Source organism: Mustela nigripes, chromosome 5, assembly GCF_022355385.1.
Source record: "Mustela nigripes isolate SB6536 chromosome 5, MUSNIG.SB6536, whole genome shotgun sequence".
Taxonomy (NCBI): Eukaryota; Metazoa; Chordata; class Mammalia; order Carnivora; family Mustelidae; genus Mustela; species Mustela nigripes.
This window is the reverse complement of record NC_081561.1, coordinates 127,537,484-127,562,107: the sequence shown is the minus strand read 5'-3', so window position 1 is coordinate 127,562,107 and position 24,624 is coordinate 127,537,484. Positions and strand designations below refer to the sequence as shown.

The following is a 24,624-nucleotide window of genomic DNA, read 5'->3' as shown; positions in this document are numbered from 1 at the left end:
GAGATGGGAAGCAAAGGGCAAGAGGAACGGTGGGTGTTCTAGAGAGGGCAAAGGAGTACCACAGATGCTGACATGAATCAGTAGTGGGGGCGAACCACAGGCAGATTTGTCTGAGCAAAGTGAACTCTACGATCAGAAGGAATTGGTGCTGGAGGACCTTCGACTTCCCCAATCCTGGATTTAGTCTTCAGCCACTGCAGTGTACTCCTGAGAGATGCCGAGGGCTCTGGGTGAACCACGAGGGGAGTATCAGGCCGAGCAGGGTTGAAGACTTCCGGCTCAATGATCAACTTCTGAGCCCGTTCCTGAATGGAATTTATAGATTTTATTTATTTATTTGACAGACAGCAATCACAAGTAGGCAGAGAGGCAGGCAGAGAGAGAGGAGGAAGCAGGCTCCCTGCTGAGCAGAGAGCCCGATGTGCGGCTCGATCCCAGGACCCTGAGATCATGACCTGAGCTGAAGGCAGAGGCTTAACCCACTGAGCCACACAGGTGCCACCATGAGTGGAATTTAAATTCCACATGCCTGTCCTGAATCAAATCTCTACGCGTGCTTGCTATTGCATCCGGTTTCTTTAAAACAGTGCACGTTTATTATAGGTAACTCACGCTGAGTTAAAATGGCACAGTCTTTCAACAGAGATGTATTGTATGCTGTGCTCCAGGAAGGTGAAAGAGGGCTGATGGGGAGGCTGGGGGTACAGAGCTTAGAGACCCTTGTTTCTACTAGAGTCCGCTATTTCTAGTAGTCTGCTCTATTTCCCTTTCAGCGGTGGATGGAGAAGAAGTCACTTGTGTGTAGAGGACGTTTACAGTAGCAGCGCTGCCTGAGCCCAACTCCGCGCATGTCGCGCACAATGCAAACTGGGACGTGATAAATACTTGTTAAAAAAATCCCCCTCGTTACGTTGTAAGGGAACTTCCTTTCCAGAATACTGGCTAAATAAATGAATTATCACACTGGGGGTTCCAAGGAATGAAAATTTGAACACTGACTCTATTTAGAGCATCTATTTTTATTCCTCCTCTAAAAAGACCTCACTGTTCCTATTTCATTTTTCAGTCTGGTCTTTCCATTTTCCTGAAAAGCAAGAAGGACTGTGGAATAACTTGTGAGGCAAGCAGACTTTATATGAACACACTTCCTTTAAATTGTGACCACAATTATGATTAAATGCATCATCATTTCAAAGGGTCTGCATCATAATTTCACCTACTTCAAAGAGTTCTTATCAGGGGAATGGGATCAGGAGTGTTAAAGTGCCTACAAAATGCAGTGAAATCACTACAGTAATATTTTCATGGTTTAGATATTGATCAATTATGGATCTTAAAACAGTAGTCATTGGTATAAATGGAATCACAATTTAAAGCTTTTTCCTCCAGCCTTTACTCTTTTTTAGGCTCAAAATTCTAATGTTTGCTCATTGTTATTTATCAGATATAGTAGAAGGAAGAGGAGATGATGGAGTGTCGATTTACGGACCAACGTTTGAAGGTATGTGTCTTTAAATTCTGTCAGTCTGTATCAGCTGATAAATCTAACAAGACTGGATGATTCACAACTCCAAATAAGATGGTGTTTGGGATAACACTGAAAGTGGGAGTTAAAAACGGAGTGGGGGAAGGTACCCCAGTCTAGTCCAGAACAGCTTTGTATACACATTTTTTTCCCTCTGCCTAATTATATTATTCCTTTAGGCTAAATTTCTAGAATTAGTATTGTGGGGTCAAAGGGAATTTATATTTTTAAGCCTTCTAATTTGCCGTGCCCGTACTCAGAATTTGGTACTTTGATAATCATCCCATTAAGACTGCTGTTGGGGATCGTTGGAAGATGGGGTCATGGTGATGGCATAGTTTTTGAATTTTTTGAAATTCCAACATAAAAACAGACTGTGTAAGTAGATAGAAAAACTAAAAACCCATGGATGACATTTACAACAAAACTAGGTGACAAGGTATCTAAATGAATTCTCAATACAAACAGATGAGGACAAACTACCTATAGCTATGAAATGTGCATGGTGTCGGCATCTATGTGGGAGAAAGCAGCACTTCTGGCTGTCTCGAGAATAGCAGAACTTCAAAATAGCCAACAGTGTGTGAGTGTAAGAGGTACCTGGCAAGGTTTGAGGCTGGAGCAGCCTAACCTCTCTGAACTCTTGAAACTGATCTGAAAGGGCACTCTTCCAGGACAGGCCCACAATGAGGAGATGTTACTGTGAATGAAACCAAAGTTATGCAGGGTAGCCGGGCAACAGTGACAAAGGAATGGGGAAAGAGCCAGGAAAGCGCAGAAAGCAAGTTGCCATATTGTCGAACACTACATGAAAACAGCACAAGAGGGAGCTTTGTGAATTGAGAAAAGCGACATCCTAAACACGTAGGAAACCTAATTTTATATAAAAACTGGCAACAAAAAGTTTCATGGTGAAGTGAAAGAGAATAAGGAGCAGAGGAACATCACTACAGATCATGAAAGCACACTAGAAAGACATGCTCACAAAACAGATCAAAACTGTACAAATTTTCAGAATGAGCCAGAAGACACAGAGAGTATGATACAAGACAGGAAAGAACTCATAAGTCAGAATTAGAAAAACTTAGAGGTTACAGAATTAGGGAAGAATTAGCAGTAAAAGAACATTTCAGAGATAAACTCGAAGGAAATAAGGTCAAATAAACTTGACAGATATGCATGTCTTAAAAGAAGTAAAAGGTGGAAGGGGGGAATTTTTAAAACCAAAAAATAATGAAGATAAAAGGATTTATAAGAAAGTCACAAATAGCTAGAAAGAGAAGATCCAACATATGGATGGCAAATTGTCCCTAATGGCTTAAATGAATGCAAGGGAATAGACAAAATACTAAGAACTAATGTTGAAAAAAACTGTCCAGAATTTAAAAAGGATTTGATGAGTTTCACACAAATTATGAGAGAGACCTTGACATCAAGATTGGTGATGAGCAGTAATCACATAGTTACTGTGAAACTAAAATTTAATGAGGAATCAAAGGTGAGAGTATGATATATAATGACTGTATCTTTAGCCTACTCTTTCAAAACTGGAAGAAAATGTAAAGAACATATGCAAAAACTTTAAACTATTTTCAGTAATTACACTGGTGATGGTATTATTTTGAGACTTTTATATCTGTAATATGGAAAAAGTAAGTAATTATAGGATTTCCTAAATTCATCATTTCAGGTGTCCTTGCGAATCATGATTTTCAATGTGCAAGAAGGGAGATACAAATCAAATATGACAGAAGCCAATAAGTCAAATATTCTGTACTGGAAATACTGGTTTAAACTCACAAAGTATCATATCTACCTATATAGCTCTATCCACTGAATTGGACAAGGACTAACTTAGTAGCATCACACACTCCTAGCATTTACATTGGTGTTCTGAAGTGTTATTTCTCACTTAAAGAAACCACGGTTCCTCAGGGAAATGGCAGGTTTCAGTTCCAGGACAGGACATTACAAAATGAGCCTTGAAACTCATGTTTAGTCATGCTATTATCAGATAGCAAGAAAGCTATTAAAGATTTACTAGGGTCATGTCAAAGGCCTTGGGAGACAACTTGAAGAGGCTCTCACTGGCCAAAGATTTGAACTTCAAAAAGAATAGTAATTGCAAATAATTGAAACCCAACAAATATTTTAAATCCATGAATTCATAATGACATCATATTATAAAATAAAGCCTAATAGCTTATCTTTGAGGGAATGATGGGAAACAAATTCATTATCTTGAAAAACTGATAAACAAAAGCAAAGAATCAAGCATTTATCTTGCCTTTCCCATATGAACTGTACCAAATTGTAGGTAAGAGAAAATTGCTACTTACAACAGCATTCCAATAGATAGATGAGAAAGAAATAATAGAATTAGAATAGTATCATTTTGCTGCTCCAGTGAAATAGTGGATCTAAGCCTTTGCTGCATTGTTATCTGCTAACTTCACAAAAACAGGGACAACCAGACATTATGAGCCTTCTGTGGAAAGAACGTACCACCAAAGGGACGGAACATGAGTTTGATTAAGCCTCTGGATCCAGCTGCCAATCTGTAGGAAATATAGCTAGTTCTGATGTCATGTGGTCCTAAAGATCTCTGCACTATGAAAATCATGCATTAAAAACTGCAGGACTTATGGCAAATGTGAGGTGCGAGAAAACCCTTCCTCAGTGAAACGTTAAAATACAGAGTATCCTCATAAAACCAGTAACAGTTTAACATCTATTTATATGGTCAAGAAACACAGAAATACTAGAATGAATTTGGCACTCTACCTCGAAAGCTCCCTGACGTTTGAGGAGGTGGTGTGGGAAGAGGTGTAGCTTGTGACTGATTGTGAAGTGGTGGAAGGAGGGCTCTCTGAGATTGGAGGCAAGCTGTAGCATCAGATGTGGGTGGACACAGCTCATACTGAGGTCACCTGTGGCAGATGTCTGAGGTGTGGGTGTTTCGATGCAGCTCAGTTCAGCTGCGAGCCATTTTCTACATTTACCTGGTGTTTCTCCTAGACATTGCACGTAAACATGGGCAAGATTCGTTAAGCTCAGATGTTCCCAATATATCAAATAAGCTGAAATTGACTTGCCCTCTCAACATAAGTATTACAGGCAAGAGGACAAGACAAAGAACACAGAAACATACTGAAATGCCTGAAACACGTGCAGTCAGCAAACTTTGGACTGGGAAAAATTCTAGAGGTTAAAGAGCTCAGGTTTATTAACAGATAAAAGAAAGAAAAAGAAAACAACAGTCTCTCTCTACTGAGTTTAAAAAAAAAAAGTAAAGAGATAGACGCAGACCTTGAAGATTAAGAGACTTAAAATTCATAACAAGTCTTTTAAAATGGTAAAGACTGGGGAACCTGGATGGTTCAGTTAGTTATGCATTTGCCTTCAGCCTGGGATACAGCCATGCACTGGGCTCCCTGCTGAGCAGGGAATCTGCTTATCCCTTCTCCCCCCATCTCTTCCCCTGCTCTCTTTCCCTCTTAAAATAAATAAATAAATAAATAAATAAATAAATAAATAAATAAATAAAATCTTAAAAAAAAAAAAGGCAAAAACTAGACTACCTAGTAACTACTAATAGCTGTGTACTAACTACTAACACTGTTGACCTGAAGCCTTATCAAAAACACAAACAGTTGATTAACCATTTTCTCCCTTCCAAGTATTAACCAGGCCTAACCCTGCTAAGCTTCTGAGACGAGGCGAGATCGGGCACGTTCAGGGTGGTATGGCCATAGACTGATCAACCATTTTCTTACAATGAAATAAGCTAAAGAAAATGTTAAGAAAATCATAAGGAAAAGAAAATACATTTATAGTTCTGTCCTGCACTGAAAAACATCTGCATATGAGTGGATCCCTGAAGATCAAAGCTAGTGCTATTCAAGGGCCAAGTATATAAGGAAATATTAAGCATGAGAGCATTTCAAAATCAGGGAAGTGGTTACTTTTGAACTAGACAAGGCACTTTTGGGAAAGCGGGCCTCAGTGGGGATGAAAAGGGTGTTTCCCTTATAATAACTAATAATAATTTTAATTATATGTTAGTTTTCTATGGCTTTTGTGTCTAAGTTTTAATACAATGAAAAGGTTTTAAAAAAGTAATATTGAATGAATACCAAAGTGAAGGGAAAAGGAAAAGCCAATTTCCTTCTAAGTGCAAGTGGAGCCAGCTTTATCAAATGAAACTGGGCAAATTACATCATTTATTTATTTATTCATTAATAAACATTCAACTCTTGGGTGCCTACATGGTGCTAGGGCCTTAAGATACAAAGATGATACGACCAAGCTTCTAGCCTCGAAGATTTTAGGTTTGGTGCAGACAGATACTCAAAGGGATTAGCTACCAGCACGGTGCCAATGGAGGTTACAGAGGAAGAACTGAGCGCTGTGGAAAAGAACCAACAGCTTCCTGGGAAAGTTGGGGGCGGTGGCCCAGAGTAGCTTTTGAGTTGGGTCTTAAAATAAAACATTGCAGATGGGGAAGGGATGTTCCTGGATCCTTTCCTAATAAGCTGCATCCCTGATGAAAATCCACTGTATGGGTCCACCCCACGGCCGCTGTCAGATCACCTGGAGTCCTGTTCAGAGGCACTGTCTCAGACAACTTGGGCCTTCTGTCCAGCAGGAGACACATCTCTTAGCTCCTGTCCTTGCCTGCCCCCTGGACAACCTGTGCCTCTGGTGATTGTCCCGCACTCCTATCCTTACACAGTTACAGTGGAGGCGACTGTCCTCTGGTGCCCGGGGAGGCCCAGTGTGTTCAGGGAAGCCTCCATTACTCAGGATCAGAAACTCAGTAACCCAGCAAATGAAAAGGAGAAATGCCCCCAAGGAGAGATGAGTAACTGCTCAAAACAGCAAAGCTTTGCTGGGTTTCCTCCCTCATCCACCCCCGGGGGATATGTACACAAGGGCCAGCCAGTGCTTCCACCTCCCCCTGTCTCTCACTGAGCCCTGTTACCACGAGCTGCAGATCTGAAACCCGGGGCTTGCTAAAAAATGACTACAACCACTAAACTCACTTTTATTAAGCTAAGCACAGTGAATTTAAAAGAATGTAATAAATAATAATTAGATGATTATTTTATAAATCAGTTAATCATTTTTTTTAACTTGAAGGAAGTCCATTTTGCTTTGTTTCAAATCGCAAGTTTTTTAAAATTGTCTCCCCAAATCCTATTCTGAATGTTAAGAAACTGAATATTAGCCCTTTCTTTCCTCCATGTATAATATCCCTAATCCTTCTCCTGGTCAAGGATTGGCAGTTGAGTGGTTTGGGCTGACTAGAGAAAAATGTCATTTATATAAAAAGCAAAAGAAAAATATTTTAAAATATTGGATTATTCTTGTCACGTTAAGTAGACCAGTCTGTTAATGTTAGCTTGTGCCCTAATTCACAGATAGAGCACTTAATATCCATTTGTCTAGTTCTTAGATCTCCTTGCCTTTAAATGAAAGTGTTCAGGGTGCCTGGGTGGCTCAGTTGGTTAAGCATCTGCCTTTGGCTCAGGTCATGTTCCCAGGGTCCTGGGATTGAGCCCCACCCACATCGGGCTCCCTGCTCAGCGGGGAGTCTGCTTTCCCCTCTGCCCCTCACCTCACTTATGCTCACTCACTCTCTCTCATATAAATAAATAAAATCTTTTAAAAACATGAAAATGTTCATGAATAAATGGCACACAGCCTGATGTACTGTCAGTACTGAGTAACTGAAAATAGTACAGTCTGGGTAGCCATTTAAGGGCTATTTATTTTTTTTTAAATGTTGAGACTTCTATATGGAAAGTGCATATGTACAATTAAGGCATAATTTTAAAGCAAATCCCCGTATTACCATCCTTGTCAAGAAAGAAAATTTGCCAGCATACCAGAAGCACCCTATTTGTCCAGCCTCAGCAATACTCCACCTCCCTCAGAGGTAACCACTAGCCTGCCTTTCTTCCTTGCTCTCCTTGATAGGTTAACCACCCAGGTAGGTATCCCTAAACAATATAGTTAAATTTTGCCTGGTTCTGAATTTTATGTAAATGGAATCACACTGTAGGCATTCTTTGTGTCTTACTTCTTTAGTTCATCCACTGCCTATGAAATTCATTCATGTTTTCTAGAGCTGGAATCCTCTCACTGTCACTAGTGTTCAATGTTATAAACATACACTAAGTGTTTATCCCCTTAAGTGTTCATGAATACTGGCTATTCATTCCTAATGTCACACAACATGATCAGCATGTATACTTATAAATGCTTCATTAAAGCAACAATTAAAACATGCCAAGTAGCACCAGTTCATGTACTTTTATGTAATAATAAAGAGTATATAGCTGTTATTATTTAAATATGATAGCAAAAATAGAACATTTGGTTTACAAAATTAATATTGCAATATTCAGGTCAGATTTTTACTTGATATTACTGCCTTCAGCAAATTATATGGAAATGTCCTAAACTATCTGATTATACTTTTACCAGAGAGAATGCATGGCAGTTTTCCCAGACTTGTGGTAGTTGCTTCCTCTATAAGCATCAGAATGACTTTATTTGAAACAGATTGAGAAACTGATTTTCTTCAGCCCATAAATTGATTTTTTTCCATAAATTCTGATTTCTATTTCAAATAGTTACATGTTGCCCTTCCCATTGTATGTTATAAATGAGGCCAATTTTGACCACAGAGCAGTAACTACGATTCCTATTTTATGGTAAGTGGCAGAGGCAGGAATTCCTGAGTCACAGACAATGGAATGAGAGGCTCCTGAGATCCTACCATAGCTTTTAAACTTCCTTCCATGTCTCAATTAATATGACCTAAAAATAAAATTATTATTAATTATGCTAGTTTAGCCAGCACTCAAATTTTAAAATTTTTCTATTTTTTACCCAGCAATAAAAAAGATGTTTGAAAAAAAATGTTTTTTGTTCTTCCTACTTCACTTTCTGGTAGGTTGTTGAAATTTTTCCTTTCCATTCAGGGCTGATAGAGTTAAACTAATCTAGAACAGTTAATTATCCCATTCAAAAAAAGTTGAGGGGGTGATGAAGGGTTGGTTGAATAAGGATCTATTATTTTCCCTATCCTCAAAAACTTATGTGAGCACATTAAGTTTACATTTTTTATATAACTGAAAAGTCTGAAGCTCTGCACTTAACCCTCAGAACATACTAGGCACTGTAAAAATATTTGTCAAATAAACAAATGTTGACTTAAACCCGGGATTTTCACTCTCCATCTTGTTACTGATAAAAAAAAAAAAAATACTTCTCTATTACTGTAAAAATACTGTTCGGATAGTCATTTTTCAGGAAAGCTTCTCTAAAGACAGAATTTTATGTGGAACTCTATTTTGTCACTGGTTCTGGTCTTTAAGTAGATAATCTGTTCCTGCAAGGCTGGGGGTCCACTCCATACCCCAAGTGAGCTGTGAAGGAGGCACCAAGGGCCCCGTCCCAGTGGCAGCTCATGCTGAGTTCATATGGGAGGTCACTACAACCTGTTTCAGAGCAGAGACTCCCACCAGTAACTGTGTAGAGAACAAGAAGGGGAGGGTTGGCTCCCCGCCCTGCTGTGGGAGCTTTCCAAGAGTAGAAACAGGTGGAATTCTACCCAAGGGCTTTACCTGGTGTGGCAGAGTCACCAGCTGAGTCCCCTCTGTTGTGCCGTCACTGCCAGTCTTGAAGTGACAAGCCTTGGGTCTTTAAGTTCCATGGCAGCACCTTTTTAAAACAATCGTTATCATTACTTATTTTTCACACATTTTTTTGAGGTGAACACATTTTAAATTTGTAAGTTATGAGCTGCCTATACCTACATATTAACTTTAAAAGTTAATGAAACTTTAAAAGTTCTCCCATAATCACAGAATTTTGGGTAAAAAAATGTTATGCTATAAAATTTTTTTTTAGTGTTTACAGAATTTAAGAAACATTTATCATATATCTAAGAACAATGACATGCCATTTTGCTAAAACTCTGAATCTTTACTTTGGGCAGATATTTGTGCCACGTAATTTTCTGTAAAATTAATGGATTATTTCTTAATTGCTCTGAAAGGAATACAGAGCATCAATGTAATTATACAGACTCATTTGTACAAAAGTGCTTTATTTGCATTTCACAAGATTTCAGAGGTTTTTACTCAGTTGCAATTTAACAAGCTAAAAGCTACTACTACGGATATGGCTTAATTGCTCAGTTGGTTTAGCTGTGAAACTTCAAATGCTTAGCAACTGCATCTTCAGAAAATCTTGACACTTAATGCTCATACCTCTCAATTACTCCCAGAATCTTATAAGGTTATTGAATGAAAGCTTTTCATGAATTTCTCTTCCACCACTTCCTTCCGTGTTTTTGAGTTTGAAGGTAAATGTAACCTCATACTAGAAATGCCACATCCTGAAAGAACAGCTTAATTCACCACTATACACTTCTCTTCACTTGTTAACTTTACAAAAAAAAATAAATAAATAAAAATAAAAATCACTTTTCACAAAATCTTGGTCAATCTATATAAAGTTTGAGATTAAAATTTATTTAAAGACTCCAAAAAAAAAAAAAATTATGAATCCCCTTCATTTCATCACCAACATTTAAGCCCACATACATACCAGTTAATGTACTAGGAGGCCCTAGGAGTAAGGCTATCCTGAGACAAGGGCCTGCACACACTAGAGAAGAAAAGCCATGTGAGCGATGGCACAGGTCATAAAGACAACCACAGAGGGCTGTATAAGATGCTGTGAGGGCAAGGGTCGGATCCAAAAGCCTTCTCGAAGAGGGTATTTTTAATGATCACATTGGTAGTTTGAATGAACTACTACTGCCAAACAGCACAAGAAAATGTGCTGACCTTTCCTCAGAATGTACTTCCTTTTACATTATTAATTTAAAGCACTTCCTTTTACATTATTAATTTTCTTAGCACACTTGTTTTTAGCTACAATAATGATAAAGTAAATGTAGAAAAATGTTCAAAATAGTTCTAATGAAGATTTTCTAGCTTATCTTTTTTAACAGCCCAGTTGGAGTGAAATACGAAACAATACAATTTGGAAATATTTTAATGAGCTACTTACTATCTACTGTCTTTTCTAGATGAAAACTTTTCAATTCCTCATAATAAAAGGGGAGTTCTTGGAATGGCCAACAAAGGCCGTCACACCAACGGGTCACAATTCTACATCACACTACAGCCAGCACCCTATCTGGATAGAAAATATGTGGCTTTTGGGTATGTACACTATAAGTTTGTCTATATAATATGTGTGTGTGTGTGTGTGTGTCTATATATGTCTATATAATATAGATATATATGTATGGTTTGGGGCATCTGGGTGGCACAGTTAAGTGCCTGACTCCTGATGTTGGCTCAGGTCATGATCTTAGGCTTGTAAGACCGGGACCCAAGATGGGCTCCACACTCACCATGGAGTCTTCCTGTCCCTCTCTCTCTGCTCCTCTCCCTGTTCATGCTCTCTCTTCAAATTAAATAAAATCTTTTTTAAAAACGTGGTCCACATAGTTTAGGGATAACTGAAGATATAATTTAAAAGCAAAAAATAATACAAATACAAACATTTAGAATAAATATTTCATAAGAAGCTTGCTGTCTATAAAAAACACAGAAGCCATTAAGGTCCAGCCATTATAATGTCCTGACTATCCATCCTTCTATCTTCAGCCTCAAGGATTTTGTCATTCTTATTTACTATGAACAATATCATAGTGCTTAAACACATAGAAATATTTAGGTGCAGAAGTGAGGTGAAGCCATTTAAGTGTCTGTCCATGAACACAGTGAGGAGATATAGGAAAACTATCCAAATTACAAGTAACTTTTAAAACTGAACAATTTATAGTATGGAAACACCTCAGGTAATAATGATTAGAATATTATTAGAAAGTTGCTAATGGGCATGTGGACCTAAAATGGATGATGGATATACTCTTTATCACTCCAGTGTTTATGTCTCTGTTTGATTAGTGGAGTGAATGTAAGTTGAAATTTACTTGGTCTTCCCTAAAATGATGCAGAGTATTGGAATTTTTCTGAATAAGTATTAGATTATTCCAGCCACTCCACAGGGATAATTACTGACTCTTCATCCCATGAAGAAATTTCATAAGTTTTAATTTAAACCACAATTATCCCTTCAGTGTAATGCAAGTGATATTTCTAGACTGAAAAAGCAGAAAGTGTATTTTCATCCAAAGGAGATTTCTTTAAAAAGATAATTTTTTATTAATAGATGCATAACCTAAAATGATGTATTATCTTCTATTTTCCCTGGTCCTAAATAAACTGTATTCTGATTTTGAAAATGTATTCTTCAATTATTTAAAATCCAAATAATATTCACAATTTCTTGGATCATTTAAGTGTCTTCCCATCATCTTAACCACATGATTAGGTGATCCTTCCTATCTTTCCAAAAGGTGCCTTCCTCAAACACAAACATGACTACTTTAAAATGTTTAACATCTCCTTCTTCACTATATACTCCTCTCCAGATGCATACAGCTTAAAGTCTAGAGTGGCATTCTGGGCCTTCATTATCTGACCCCACATCTATTTCAGCTTTCCCTTCTGTTAGCTTCCTGACTCATTCATTCAACCAGCGTTTTATTAGGCACCTACTATATGCCAGTCATGGTGCTCAGTCGTGAGGAAAAGAGTGAAGAGGTACAATTCCTGCCCTTTAGGGAGTCTATAGTGTATTAGAAAACCAACAACTCTAAGCCAGTGAGACACAGGCTACGGCAGTTCTGTGAAGAGTGCACTGGGGATACAGGAAAGAGGGAAGACAGCTCCTCTAGCAAAAGCGAACACAGATCCCTAGAGGATGGCAGCAGAGTGGAGGATGTGGTCTCCTTTTGACGACTGCTATTTTCCATGTGATTCACCTTCCTCCAGGGGAATCTTGCTCACTCAATTTTGTCTGGTTTTGGCGGGAGGGGGGGCACTGTACCTCTTTTATTCTAGCCCAAGTATCATCTCGATCGATCTCTGAAATCTTCAAATCAGAGCTGAGTCTGGGCTGGAATATTTAAACAAGACCTTAAGAGAACACTAGGGAGCAGAAAGGTGATATCTTAAGAGGCAAGTAGATATTCTGACCAAGTGTAACTCCTTCAGGGATACTGTCCTTCCCCACCACAGGGCTTCTTCTGGTGTTAATGCTTTCTACCATTGCAGATTGTCCCCGGGTTTATGTGAGTTTCCGGAATCCCAGACATGGTTAGCAAGGTCCAGAGAGAGACAGACCTTCCTTTTGAGCCCTAGTTCCTGGTACAAGAACTTGTCCCTTCAGATAAATGACACTAGGAATGCTCTTCAGGGGAGACTGTCTTGCCCACTGGCTTCATAAGGAAAGAATGTCAAAACACAAATCTGTAAACTCTCCATTCATACATGCATAGGTAGAAGGGGTAAATATTAGGGACAGTGATGGGGTCATTAACTTTATTATAGGGGACTCCCAAATGGGGTGAGCATAGAAATCTGCATGAGGAGGGGAGAGAAGTATTGAAATTCAAGTTGAAGTTAGCCAGAGAAGGCTGAAATCAAAATGAGTAAAATCAAATTTTGGGAAGAATGAGAAGCCTTTGCAGAGGGGCCCTAAGGAATAAGGAGAGCCTCTTATCTACAAGTCATTTGTTCTGGCTAGAGCTTAGCACCCCCGTGGTGAATGGACAGAGAGAGGAGGGTAGAGAGGAGGAGATGGTCAGGCCCAGGTCCCAAAGGCTATCTGTGCCATGCTGTTAAGCAGGGACTCCCACCCAAAGGGGATGGGAAGCTATGGAGGAATTCATTGGGAGTCACATGACTAGGTTCTCATTTTGAAAAAATTCTTTTCAGCATTAGTGAGGAATTAATTGGCAAAGGATGACAATGAAATTGGAAAGGCCAGTTAAGAAGCCTATGGCTTCTATGGCCCTATGCTAATAGTGCCATAAATGAAGTCCTGGTCCAAAGCACTGGCCGTGCAGAGAAGTGAGGGTAAACAGAAAAAGATTCAAGCGATACTCAGAAGTTAGATTCAACAAGACTCCAGTGACTCTTTCAATGGTGGTGGTGCGATCATGGAAGAGTATCAAGCAGTGGTATGTCACAGAATCTTCTACAGTGTTGTAAATGTACTAAAACCTGTGCTGTCCACTATGACAGCTGCTGGCCACATATGGCCACTGCCCACTTGAAATATGACCAGTACAACTGAGGAACTACATTTACTAAGTTTCAAATTTAAATATCCACCTGTGGTCAATGGCTACCATACTGGGTAGGGAGAGTCTAGAGAAACTCCTAGGATTTTTAGAACTGTTTGGATGGTTGATGCCATTTACCAAGATAGGGAGTACGAGGATATGGGAGAGAAGATCATGGATTTAGGATGGACGAGTTATGTTTCTGATTAGGATAACTACAGGTGAGGCAGAAGGCAACTCTGGTATACCATAAGTAGGTATTCAAGGGGGGCAAGGCCGGAAATAGAGATTTGGAAACTCACCATGGCAGCTGACCCATAGCCAGACCACAGTACCATCACTCCCAGGACAGCCTCTGGGCCTTTGCTTATCTTGTTCCTTTCTGCCTCTCTAGAGTCTGCCAAAATCCTTACAAGGCTTAAGTCAGAAACCTCCTGATTACCAGAATCAACATGCTTCTTTGTCCTCCTTGGCACTCTGTACAAACTTGCATCTTCTATTTTAACACCTGTCACAGTGGAGAGATGCACATAGTAAGTGCTCCTTCAGTATTTGTGAGACCAATCTGGAGAACAGGCTCTACAGCCTCTTTGGTCAGAGGTGAATCTGTCCATTTGTCCCTTGCTCATCCTCAGAATGTACCTTGTGTTGGGCTCAGTGTCCTGGTTTCTGTTGGAGACAGCCAGAGGTGGACGGAGTTGCCTAGAGCATGAACAGTGTCAGCACTGCCATGTGCCTATAAAAGTTCATGAAACGGAAACTGTACCTTCCCCTCAACCACTGCCGCTGCTCAAACAGTGCCAAAGGGAACCAGTCCCGTGTTTAGCGCTGTCTCTCTAGCCCGTGTTACTCTCTTTCAGTTGAGAGAACCATCCTAAGTCTAGCTCCACTCAGAGAGTTCTAGCTCATGGCCAGCGAATGTCTACAGATATCCAAACTAGCATGGCTCTTGTTCATGTATCCAGTGGTGGTGATGAGGTGCCTACTAGGGGCCCCGCAGTGTGTTAGGCGTTGAGTGCTAAGTAAAAGCATGAACTATGTCCTCATGGGAGAATCAGAAACTAATCAAAGCAGCATAAATGTCAAATCAGCCTTGACAACTCCTATAAAGATGACGGGGAGCTTGGCATAAGCGAGGAGCAATGAGGAGCGATGAGTAAACTGAGATCTGAAGGAAAAGCAGGAGGTGGGGAGCAAAGGGAGAGTTGGGGGCAGGAGCACAACAGATAGACACGGCAGGGAAGCAACATGGGATACTGAGGTACTGAAGTCAGTCCCGCTGGGGCAGAGAGCCAGAGGAGCATGGCCCAGGAAAGCACTGGAAGGCAGCAGGGAGGCAGCCCATGGCGGGTCATGGTGGAGATTTTTGGTCTTTATCATAAGGGAAATTATTGAAGTATTTTAAGTGGAGAAGTGAGATCAGGTTTGCAATTTTTTTTTTAAGGTTTACATTTTTAAGAGATAACCCTGACAGCAGTGAGGATGACAAACTGGAAGGGTCCCAGAACGGATGTGGAGGAACCATGGCAAAGTGGACATATCTGGAGCTATTTATACTGATGACTGATAATCTGATTTACAGGAAGTAGTCATAGCTAAACAGGATAACACTTGATTTATGGATGGAAGCGAATGTGAAAATTTATGACTAAATTCTCCATTTTTTCCTCCTATATAGGCAATTGGTTGAAGGAACAGAAGTTCTTCAAAAATTGGAATTGGTTCCAACAGAGAATGAAAGACCAATACAACAATGCGTAATTATTGACAGTGGAGATCTTTATGCCTGATTTTCATATCAGTATTCTCTGACAACTTATTATTATGCATCTGATCAGCTGTTTCTATATTTAATTAAATAGTGCTTGATAAAATTTAATTTGAAAGCTGTACAGATGCTGTAGGTTGGCCCTCCCCACACCCAATCCCTCCCCATTTTCCTTTCTGGTCTCTGCCACAGACTATAAAAGCAAAACACTTAATTTCCCACCCTCCTTTGCAGCCAGTAGTGGCCATGGAATACCATCTCGCCAGTGAGACAAGAGTAGAATGCCAGTGATCCTGCCCCTTCCCTTCAACCAGCCTTGAATGCAGAGAGGCCAGAGTTGTGAAGGAAAGGCCAAGAGAACTGGAGATGTCGGCCCCAACTCTTGGGCTGAAGAACCAATGCCAGAAAGTACCTATCTCTGGCTTCTTACTGTAAGACAAACAGACTCCTGCTTGTTGATGTTACTATTGGCTGATTATTTTGCTACTTGTAGCCTAAACCATTCTTAGCAGCAGGACCTAATGGCCTTCCAATTCTACAGCACTTGGAGCGGAATTATGTTGTCTGTGAACTACATTTCTGCCCTAAGAAAGTTGGTAAATAACCAAATAGAAAAAAGAGGCAATAAAAAAATTCACTGTAATATTTCATAGTTTACATGGAGCATTCAGAAAAAGGCATCTATCTGACATGAAAAGAATGCTTATCTCTGAGCCACACCAACCATATGAAAACCAAAGACTTGGGTTAAGCATCCCAACGCTAATCAGCCCTGTGATCATTGACTCCTGAGATGTGATTGGGGATCCTGCTTCATCAGCTGCTCCTTAATCTGAGATTCTTAAATCCATTACCAGGGGAGCTTTTAAAACACAGACTGCAGGACCCTGTCCTTGATCTACCGAGTCAAGAGTCTCGAAGCGTGGGAAAGGGATTCTGTTCATTCATTTAGCTCAACCTAGAGGATCCTGTTTGGCCAGCTGGGCACAGTCATTTAGAAATCACGGCAAGATGTAAGTGACTAGTTTCAGCCCCCTCTTTGTAGTTATTGAAATGAGTGACTCTGTTGGTGGTGACCTTGCTCAGCTGCCTCCACCACTGCTGCCATTGCATTCATACTATGCCCAAAGCCATTAAGATTTTGGGTTTTTCTTGCCCTTTGCAGAAGGTCTGTCTTCCAAGAATGATCTCTTAAGCAGACAGGCCTCTAATTGATTTGGAGGTTGCCAAAAGGAGGCATATGCTTTCTTTGACTTTTCATTTTGAAAGGATTATAAATTTACAGGAAGTTGCAAAAATAGTACAGAGCAGTCCTGTGTGCTGATCATCCAGGTTCTCCAATGGACATATCTTACACAACAACTATTGTACAATATATAAACCAGGAAATCGACATCAGTACAGTGTGTGTTATCATTTTATCATGTGTAGATTCATGTGACTGATACCGCAGTCAAGTCACACAAGTTTTCAAAAAGACCTCCCTTGGGCTACCACTTTATAGTTACACCTACTCCCCTGCTCTCCACCATCCATCTCTAACTTCTGACAACCGAAATGTGATTTTTTTGTTGTTTTGTTAAATCACAACTTTATTGCTATTTGGTATATGCCTTTATAGTAAGATTGGAGGTGGATGGGGAGAAAGCATACTGCCTATGTCACATTCTCAAGTGACCCAGAGGCAGCAGAGTGTTAAGAATGTGTGTTCTGGAGCCAGACGGCCTTGGTTTGAATCCTAGTCCTGCCATTCCCTAGATGCATGCATTTAGGCAAGAACTTCCCTGTGCCTCTATTTCAAATCTTCATGTCAAAGCATAGCACCTACCAAACAGAGTTGTTGTGAGGGTCCAAGGAATCAATAATTTATATGCAGGATCTAGAACAGAACCTTTTTATGCTATATGTACTCATTAAATGTATGCTTAATAAATTACTGGTATACCTTCAGGAGTTGGCCTAGGAAGTTGTATTTTTTAAAAGCTCCTCAACGACTCTGATTAATAACAAGATTTGGGAAACACTAAAGAGGAGATAGTTCTTCTTCCTCTGTTCTGAAAAGTTTCCACCAACCTGAGAGGTTAAGCTGTTTGCATGAAGTCTCCAGATCCTCTCTCTGGGCCTTGGATGTGTTCCTCTGGTCATTCCGGTGACATTTCAGAGGGGAGCTAGGCTTGCCACAGGGCCTCTCACCAACTAGTGAAGCGTGTAATGAACAAAACTGATGCTTTGCAGAGATCCTAGTTAAAACAAATTAACAAGCATTCGTCATGTAATAACAAGCAGCACAGCAATTATTACTTGCTCTTACTTGCATGAACCCATACACTAGGGAATTAAACAGTTTATCTGATATTGTGAAAGAACGGAGATATCTGCATGGGTGTAAGAAACCGATTCCAGCTCCCTTTATTTTTCAACTTACCTGCAATGGAAAGGTAGATCCCTACTGACTTTCTAAAGGATGGCAAGTTCCCGGTCCCTTTGTCCACTCCCACGTCCTACTCTCAGGCTATGTAGAAACTTAAATCATAGATTTGTATATGCAGTGGTTTTTCTTACCACCATTTAAATGTTCACACAGTGATACTTCTGTATTAGAATGTATTCTGTATCAGAACATGTATGTTAGCCATGTAATTTGAAGAAATTGATTCAAAGATTCAAAAGCTTATCCCAATTTAACTCCAAATAGGACTTTGATTTAACCAAATTGACTTTGATTTGATTCAACAGAAGGAATTCTAGAATGTTCCACGTCTACAAATATAAAACGCATTCTGATAATTTATACAAAATGTTATATGATCTTGCCCCAATTGCTGATATGGCAAAGCCAAACTCATATCCTGTAACTTACACTAAGTCATGTTAATAAGGGGCATGTGGTATCTGGACATTTTTCTTATTATGGGAGATTTGAGATAAACATTTAAAATTCTATCTAAAGAATTTGTTTGTCCCAACTGCAAACCATGCCCATTATTTGTTAATGAACGAATGGTCTGGCAACCTCAGGATTCCATATTGAGTTTTTGTACTTCATACATATCTTAAATTAGCAAGTGTTTTAGTCCTAGTTATTTAGTAATGAAGCAATCAAATAACTTAGTCTTTCACTTTCCTCATTTGTAGAAAGAAGAGATCGAAGTAAAGAAGCTGTTAGCTCTGTCTGACTCTAAAACTTTAGAGATTCTCTGAGTAAATTTACAAAATCAGTAACAGTACTATTACTTTGGGGTTTGATTTTTGTAAAATGGGGGTACATCTATCTCACAGTGGTTTGAGGCCTGAAATAATATGTGAAGACACTTGTGATGACGCTTGACACATAGCAACTATTCAATAAAAATGAACTTCCCTTCTGGAATGTTAACCCACAAAACCCTGTCAAGCTGTCACTGACCGAAAGAATATCATTACCACCACTTCAAGAAACCGCAGGTCTCTCTAATGCTCAGTCTTAGTTCGTCACTAATATCACATTTTCAATTTACTGGATTTATTCAAAAGTATATCTTTAAAATTAGAATGGATTGCCATCACAGCTAGTGATATGCTCTCTTCATTTTTAAAAACTACTATGTTAATTATATAATCTGCCACCCTTCCTAAAATGGAATCTTAAATTGGGCCAATCTAGCCAGCCATCTCTCAAATAAATTTTATATATCATACAAAATATCTGGAAACAACCTTGAAAATTAACATATATAACATGAAGTACAAAGTTTGGTATTTGATTAGATGTCTTTGAAAATGTGATAAATCACAGATTTTTCTACTTTGGTGTGCATGAGAAATGCTTGAGCCTATCAACAAAATATGGGTTCCTGAGTCTCATCTTAATTTCTGATCCAGTGTATCTGTAGTGATACCCTGTGTTTTACCTTAACAACATTCTATTTGCTCTTTGTATATTTAAGTGTTGTAAGGAAATGTGTTTCAATCAAAACTGAACATGAGATAAAAGGAAAGAGATGTGGCTTTTGTGATATTCTATCACAAACACTTTTATTGTATCTCTGTAAAATACAATGTATGTATGCATGTAAGTGTTCTTCGTCCTGATGTTGCTACTTCCATGGCAAAGGAAAAAAAAAAGAACGAAAAAAAAAGAAAAAAAATTGGAAAAAAAATCAGGCTCATAGCAGCTACTGTGTAGAAATTTCCCCCTACTTCTAATTTGCTGAATGAAGAAAAAAATCTTTTATTTGTGATATTTTCAGAGACATTTGCTCTAGTATGGTGTATTTAAATAATAAAAACTTAAAAGAAAAATGGAAAAAAAAAAGTGGGTAGTGGGTCAGAGAATCTGCATTTTTTTTCTTTTTAAAAAATATTTATTTATTTATTTGACAGACAGAGATCACAAGCAGGCAGAGAGGCAGGCAGAGAGAAAAGGGGAAGCAGGCTCCCTGCTGAGCAGATAGCCTGATTCGGGGATTGATCCTAGGACCCTGGGATCATGGGATCATGACCTGAGCTGAAGGCAGAGGCTTTAACCCACTGAGCCACCCAGGTGCCCCAAGAATCTGCATTTTTAACACGTTCCACATGGTGCTGCTGCTGCTGCCCTGGAGACCACACATTAAGAACCACTGGGCTGGGCTGTATTAAAGACATACACAGGGGTGCCTGGGTGGCTCCCTAGGTTAAGCACCCAACTCTTGATTTTGGCTCAGGTCATGATCTCAGGGTTGTGAGATTGAGCCCTGTGTCAGGCCCTGCCCAAGGGTAGAATCTGCTTGGGATTCTCTCTGTCCCTCTCCCACTGCCCCTCCTCTTGCTTGCATATGCTCTCTCAAATAAAAAATCTTAAAAAAAATAAAAAAAGAAAGAAAGAAAGAAAGAAAGGGGCACCTGGGTGGCTCTGTGGATTAAAGCCTCTGCCTTCAGCTCAGGTTATGATCTCAGGGTCCTGGGATCAAGCCCCCCATTAGGCTCTCTGCTCAGCAGGAAGCCTGCTTCCCTTCCTCACTCTCTCCCTGCCTCTCTGGCTACTTGTGATCTGTCAAATGAATAAATAAAATCTTAAAAAAAAAAGGCTGGTATTGGGAGACTTGTGGCATGCAGGTACGTGCAAGAAAACGTTATGCAAATTGTGACAACAGAATACAATGAGGAAAAATGGTAAGACAAGAAACTTTGATTTCATCAAGGTAGCACAGATCTATGCAAACACTGACCAGTCAGAAGGGACAGCAACTAGAGGCCTGGTTCAGGGTCCTGGAGCTTCTGCTGGACTGGAGGTGAGCCCTCTAGCTGCAGCAGAGGCAACAGGCAGACGGGTCTTAGGTCAGGGGGACTGGGACACGTGTTCTGCTCAGCGCAGTGCCCTCTAGCAGTCAGGACAAAAATCCCTTGAATATTTTAAAAACCAGAATATCCACCTGGGAGTGTTCTGGCTGAAAATCAGCTCCCCAAGACAGGATGAGGAGGAGCATAATACCTGGGCACAGGGAGAGGTAGTAGTAATGCACAGTATCAGAGAGCTTCCTGAGGTGCAGTTTAGCTTGAATTTGGGTTGTTCCTAAGAGATATGTTAGAAAAACGGATTCCTTCTGTTTTCTAAAGGGCTGAGACCTCTAATGGACCTTGCGAGCTTGTTTGGAGGTTCTAGCAGGGGAGCGCAGCTACTCGTATACCCTTGACCGAAGAACGGTCCTCTCCTCTATCGGGGAAGGTCGTCCTCTTCGACCGAGCGCGCAGCTTCGGGAGGGACGCACATGGAGCGGTGAGGGAGGAAGGGGACACCCGCCTAGCCAGCCAGATCAGCCGAATCAACCCTGGCGATCAATGGGGTGACAGATGTCGCAGCCAGATCGCCCTCACATCCGCCCTCTAATGGAAAAAGAAAAAACTCCAGCAGACCCAGGGTTTGAAGCAGAGTAGAAATGAAAATAAATATGTCTCAGGTGCCAGCCTAGAGAGAATCTACAAGAGTTTTGCATTTGTACCCTACCCTTACATATATTTGTAAAACAAAACAAAAACTTTACAACATGTTTTCCTGGATGTCATCTTGTAGAGGAGTCACTATTAAGAGCTGCAGCAATTTAGAATAGTTTCTCCACAGATTATAATGTAAAGCTGTCTTCTCAAACTTTAAAACACATGTACATATGAACTTCCAAAAAAAAAAGCAGATTATCATTTGGGAGGTCTGAGGTGAGGCCAGAGATTCTGCATCTCTAACAAACTTTCAGGCGATATGAATGTATTAGTTCATGAACCCATACTCTGAGAAGAGTAAAGCTGTGGTTTTCAACCTAAACCGAAGATTAAAAACACCTGGAGAGCTTTGAAAAATCCCAGGTGTTTTGAAAATGCCCAGGCATTTTTCCACAGTAATTAAATTGATACCGTGGCATCAGGATTTTCCAGAACTTCCCAGGTGATTCCTATATTCAGCCAAGGTTGAGAACAACTGCTCTTAAGCGTAACCAACCACAGTCATGGAAGAAATATCCATAGCCAGTGAAGAGCTTCTCTAATGATGGTATCTCTAGGATTTTATCATCAATCCTAGTCACAGTGTTACTAGTAAGAGTAAATCTACAGGGGTGCCTGGGTGGCTCAGTGGGTTTTAAAGCCTCTGCCTTCGGTTCAGGTCATGATCCCAGAGTTCTGGGATGGAGCCCCGCATCAGACTCTCTGCTCTGCAGGAAGCCTGTTTCCTCCTCTCTCTCTGCCTGCCTCTCTGCCTACTGTGATCTTTGTCAAATAAATAAAATCTTTAAAAAAAAAAAAAGAGTAAATCTACAATTTTAGCTCACTATTAATCTTTGATTCATTACAATCCTTTGTTGAAACTTACTTGAAATATTACAATGTTTAATGCATGTTGTTAAAACTGTGTTATAGACGCCAGACCTTGCTCTGGAACAGTGAAGTGACTTTGTTTGGAAGCCTTCCTTGAGCTACTGCAATAGATGCCACGTAACATAAAATAATCCAGTGCTTTTCTAGCCTTAAAACAAGACTGTGAAGTGTCTTCTTATAGAGACTATAAAAATCTGAAGACTAGTGTTGAACACCCAGATGACAAATTGTAAAACAATGTCCTCCACAATGGGGCGTATTCCTCCTAGAGTGTAAACAAGATAATCCACGGGGGTATTGGGAAAAAACACAACTTCTATTGTGTTTTTAATCTTAAAGAAAAAAACCCCACAAAGCTGACTAGTGCCTTCCTTTGTCTGGGTGTCAGATAGTCAAACGCTTACTGTGGAAGCTGTACCCTGAGAAGAGGAGGCAGTTCACTGAAGGCTGATGATGGGACCTCATTTAAATATGTAGCTGCACTTTTTTTTTTTTTCCAAGTTCCAGAGGGCAAAGCATTTAATTACATTTCACAAGAGAAGAACTGTTGTGACTCAACCAAGTACGGAACATAGTTCTCTCCAAATTTTACACAAACCACTATTTTCTTTAATTTGATGAACAATGAAATCAAGTTTTCCTTTTTAGCATTTAAGATGTAGAAATAACAAAGTCGGTGCAATAAAGTAGGTGAAATATTTAATAAGATTATACAAACACATAACCAACATAAACTGTGAAAAAAGATAAAAAGGCTCTCATCTTCAAACAACCCTTTTTTTCTAAAATGAAAACAGTCAGCTCTCCAATGGGGAAAATGATCTGCAGTTGAAATAAGACTCCCGAACAGCGCTTAAGTTTTCTGCACTCGGTCTTTGCAATGAGAAATGATTACTTAACAGAAAACAGAAAACTTAAATTGAACAGCATGTATAAACATCATATTGCTTTTTTTTTACTTAAGGAAGCAATATCTAGTGATCTGTCAAAGCAGATTTGTATTCATGAATTGTCAACAGACCCTCAACACAGCCATGTCTTCTTTGAAAGTCTTTCAGTAATTCTGGCCATAGGCTGGATCGGTCAAACATGGTCTCGTGTTTACATCAAGCAAATCGCCAGCTGGTGTAATCAACAGAACTAATACTCAGTGACGAAGGTACAAAAGGACCCCACAGATCAGATTCTAGAAAGTTTTAAAGCCTTCAGATGAGGCAAAAAAAAAAAAAAAGCTAAAACGTTTAGAGTCAACTTTTTTGTGGTGCTTTCATAGCAAAGCAGATCTCATAAAAGCAATGTTCGTGTGTTATTTTATTAGGGTAAACGTGCATAATTAAACTTGCCGGATAAATGCAAGTAACTGGGGGAAAAAAAAATAAACCCGGCACTAAAAACAGCTTTTATAATCCAGTTTTTACTCGTTAATATAAGCGCGGCTGCAATTGTGACTGTTTTGTGAGGCTGGACATCAGGTGGCGCTCACCCATCCTAATGAAGCCGGAGCAGTCCCAGAACATTAACGGGCATTCCAACATCCAGTCCTGATGTCAAGCCTCGAGTTTCGGGCAAGTCACTTTGTCTGAGGCTCGGTTTCCTCACCTGTAAAGTGGGTTGGGAACGGACCAGATGGATTTCCAACCCAGCTCGTGTCTGATTCTCTGTAGTGGTGGTGGCGTTGACTGACTGCGGCTACCGCTGATTTAAGTAGCAAAAAATTCGGTAAAGACAGCCTGGGCAAGTGGGATAGAGATAGCCAGTGTAGACAGAGCTCCGGCTGGAAGGCCGGGGGGCCGTTTTCGGTGTTTTGGCCGCTCACCGTGAGTGGGCGACGGAGCAGAAAGTCAGCCACGTGGCTTCGTCATTGCCCTGAGGGATCCCAACACATGGCTACTTCCAGAAAAATTCGAGAGAGAGAAGCGCGGGTGCTACTGAGAATCTGTGCGAGCGCCTTCGGAACGCGGGAGCACACCGCAAACCTGACTCACTGGGTGGGTCTAAGCGCACCCCACGGAAACGAACGCCAGGCTGACTCCCGTCCCAGAGGCGAAGCCCGGAAAGTCACGTGGGGCCGCGGATTTACGGCCTCCCGGGTCGCCCGGGCGGACGCCGAGAGCCACCTCATGTAGGTTGTTCCACCCGAGCCAGGGTGGAAGCTTTCCCTATCGCGGGAACTAGAACAGCCCAGCTGCATCTTGGATGGTAACCTAAGGGCAAAGGAAATAGGTTCTTGCTCCTGGGAGCTTCTTCGCTACACTTCGCTAGTCACTATGACGGAACAGC

The 24,624-nt window shown here is 40.3% G+C and overlaps 1 protein-coding gene and 1 long non-coding RNA gene across 2 annotated transcripts in view; one reads left to right on the top strand and one right to left on the bottom strand.

The window, feature by feature from the left end:
- The window catches only part of PPIL6 (peptidylprolyl isomerase like 6), a 32,719-nt gene extending 16,557 nt beyond the window's left edge, over positions 1–16,162 (top strand). Inside the window, exons 6-8 of the mRNA XM_059401191.1 lie at positions 1,445–1,501; positions 10,638–10,773; positions 15,430–16,162. Of these exons, the coding sequence (XP_059257174.1) occupies positions 1,445–1,501; positions 10,638–10,773; positions 15,430–15,541 (305 nt within the window). The 3' untranslated portion in view covers positions 15,542–16,162. The remainder of the gene's footprint in view (positions 1–1,444; positions 1,502–10,637; positions 10,774–15,429) is intronic.
- On the bottom strand, positions 218–24,383 carry LOC132018356 (uncharacterized). Its single transcript, XR_009404515.1, has 4 exons — positions 23,944–24,383; positions 17,593–17,759; positions 9,163–9,259; positions 218–305 (listed from the first exon to the last, which is right to left on the bottom strand). It is a non-coding gene; the product is annotated as an uncharacterized LOC132018356 (long non-coding RNA).
- Positions 24,384–24,624: the final 241 nt, after the last annotated feature.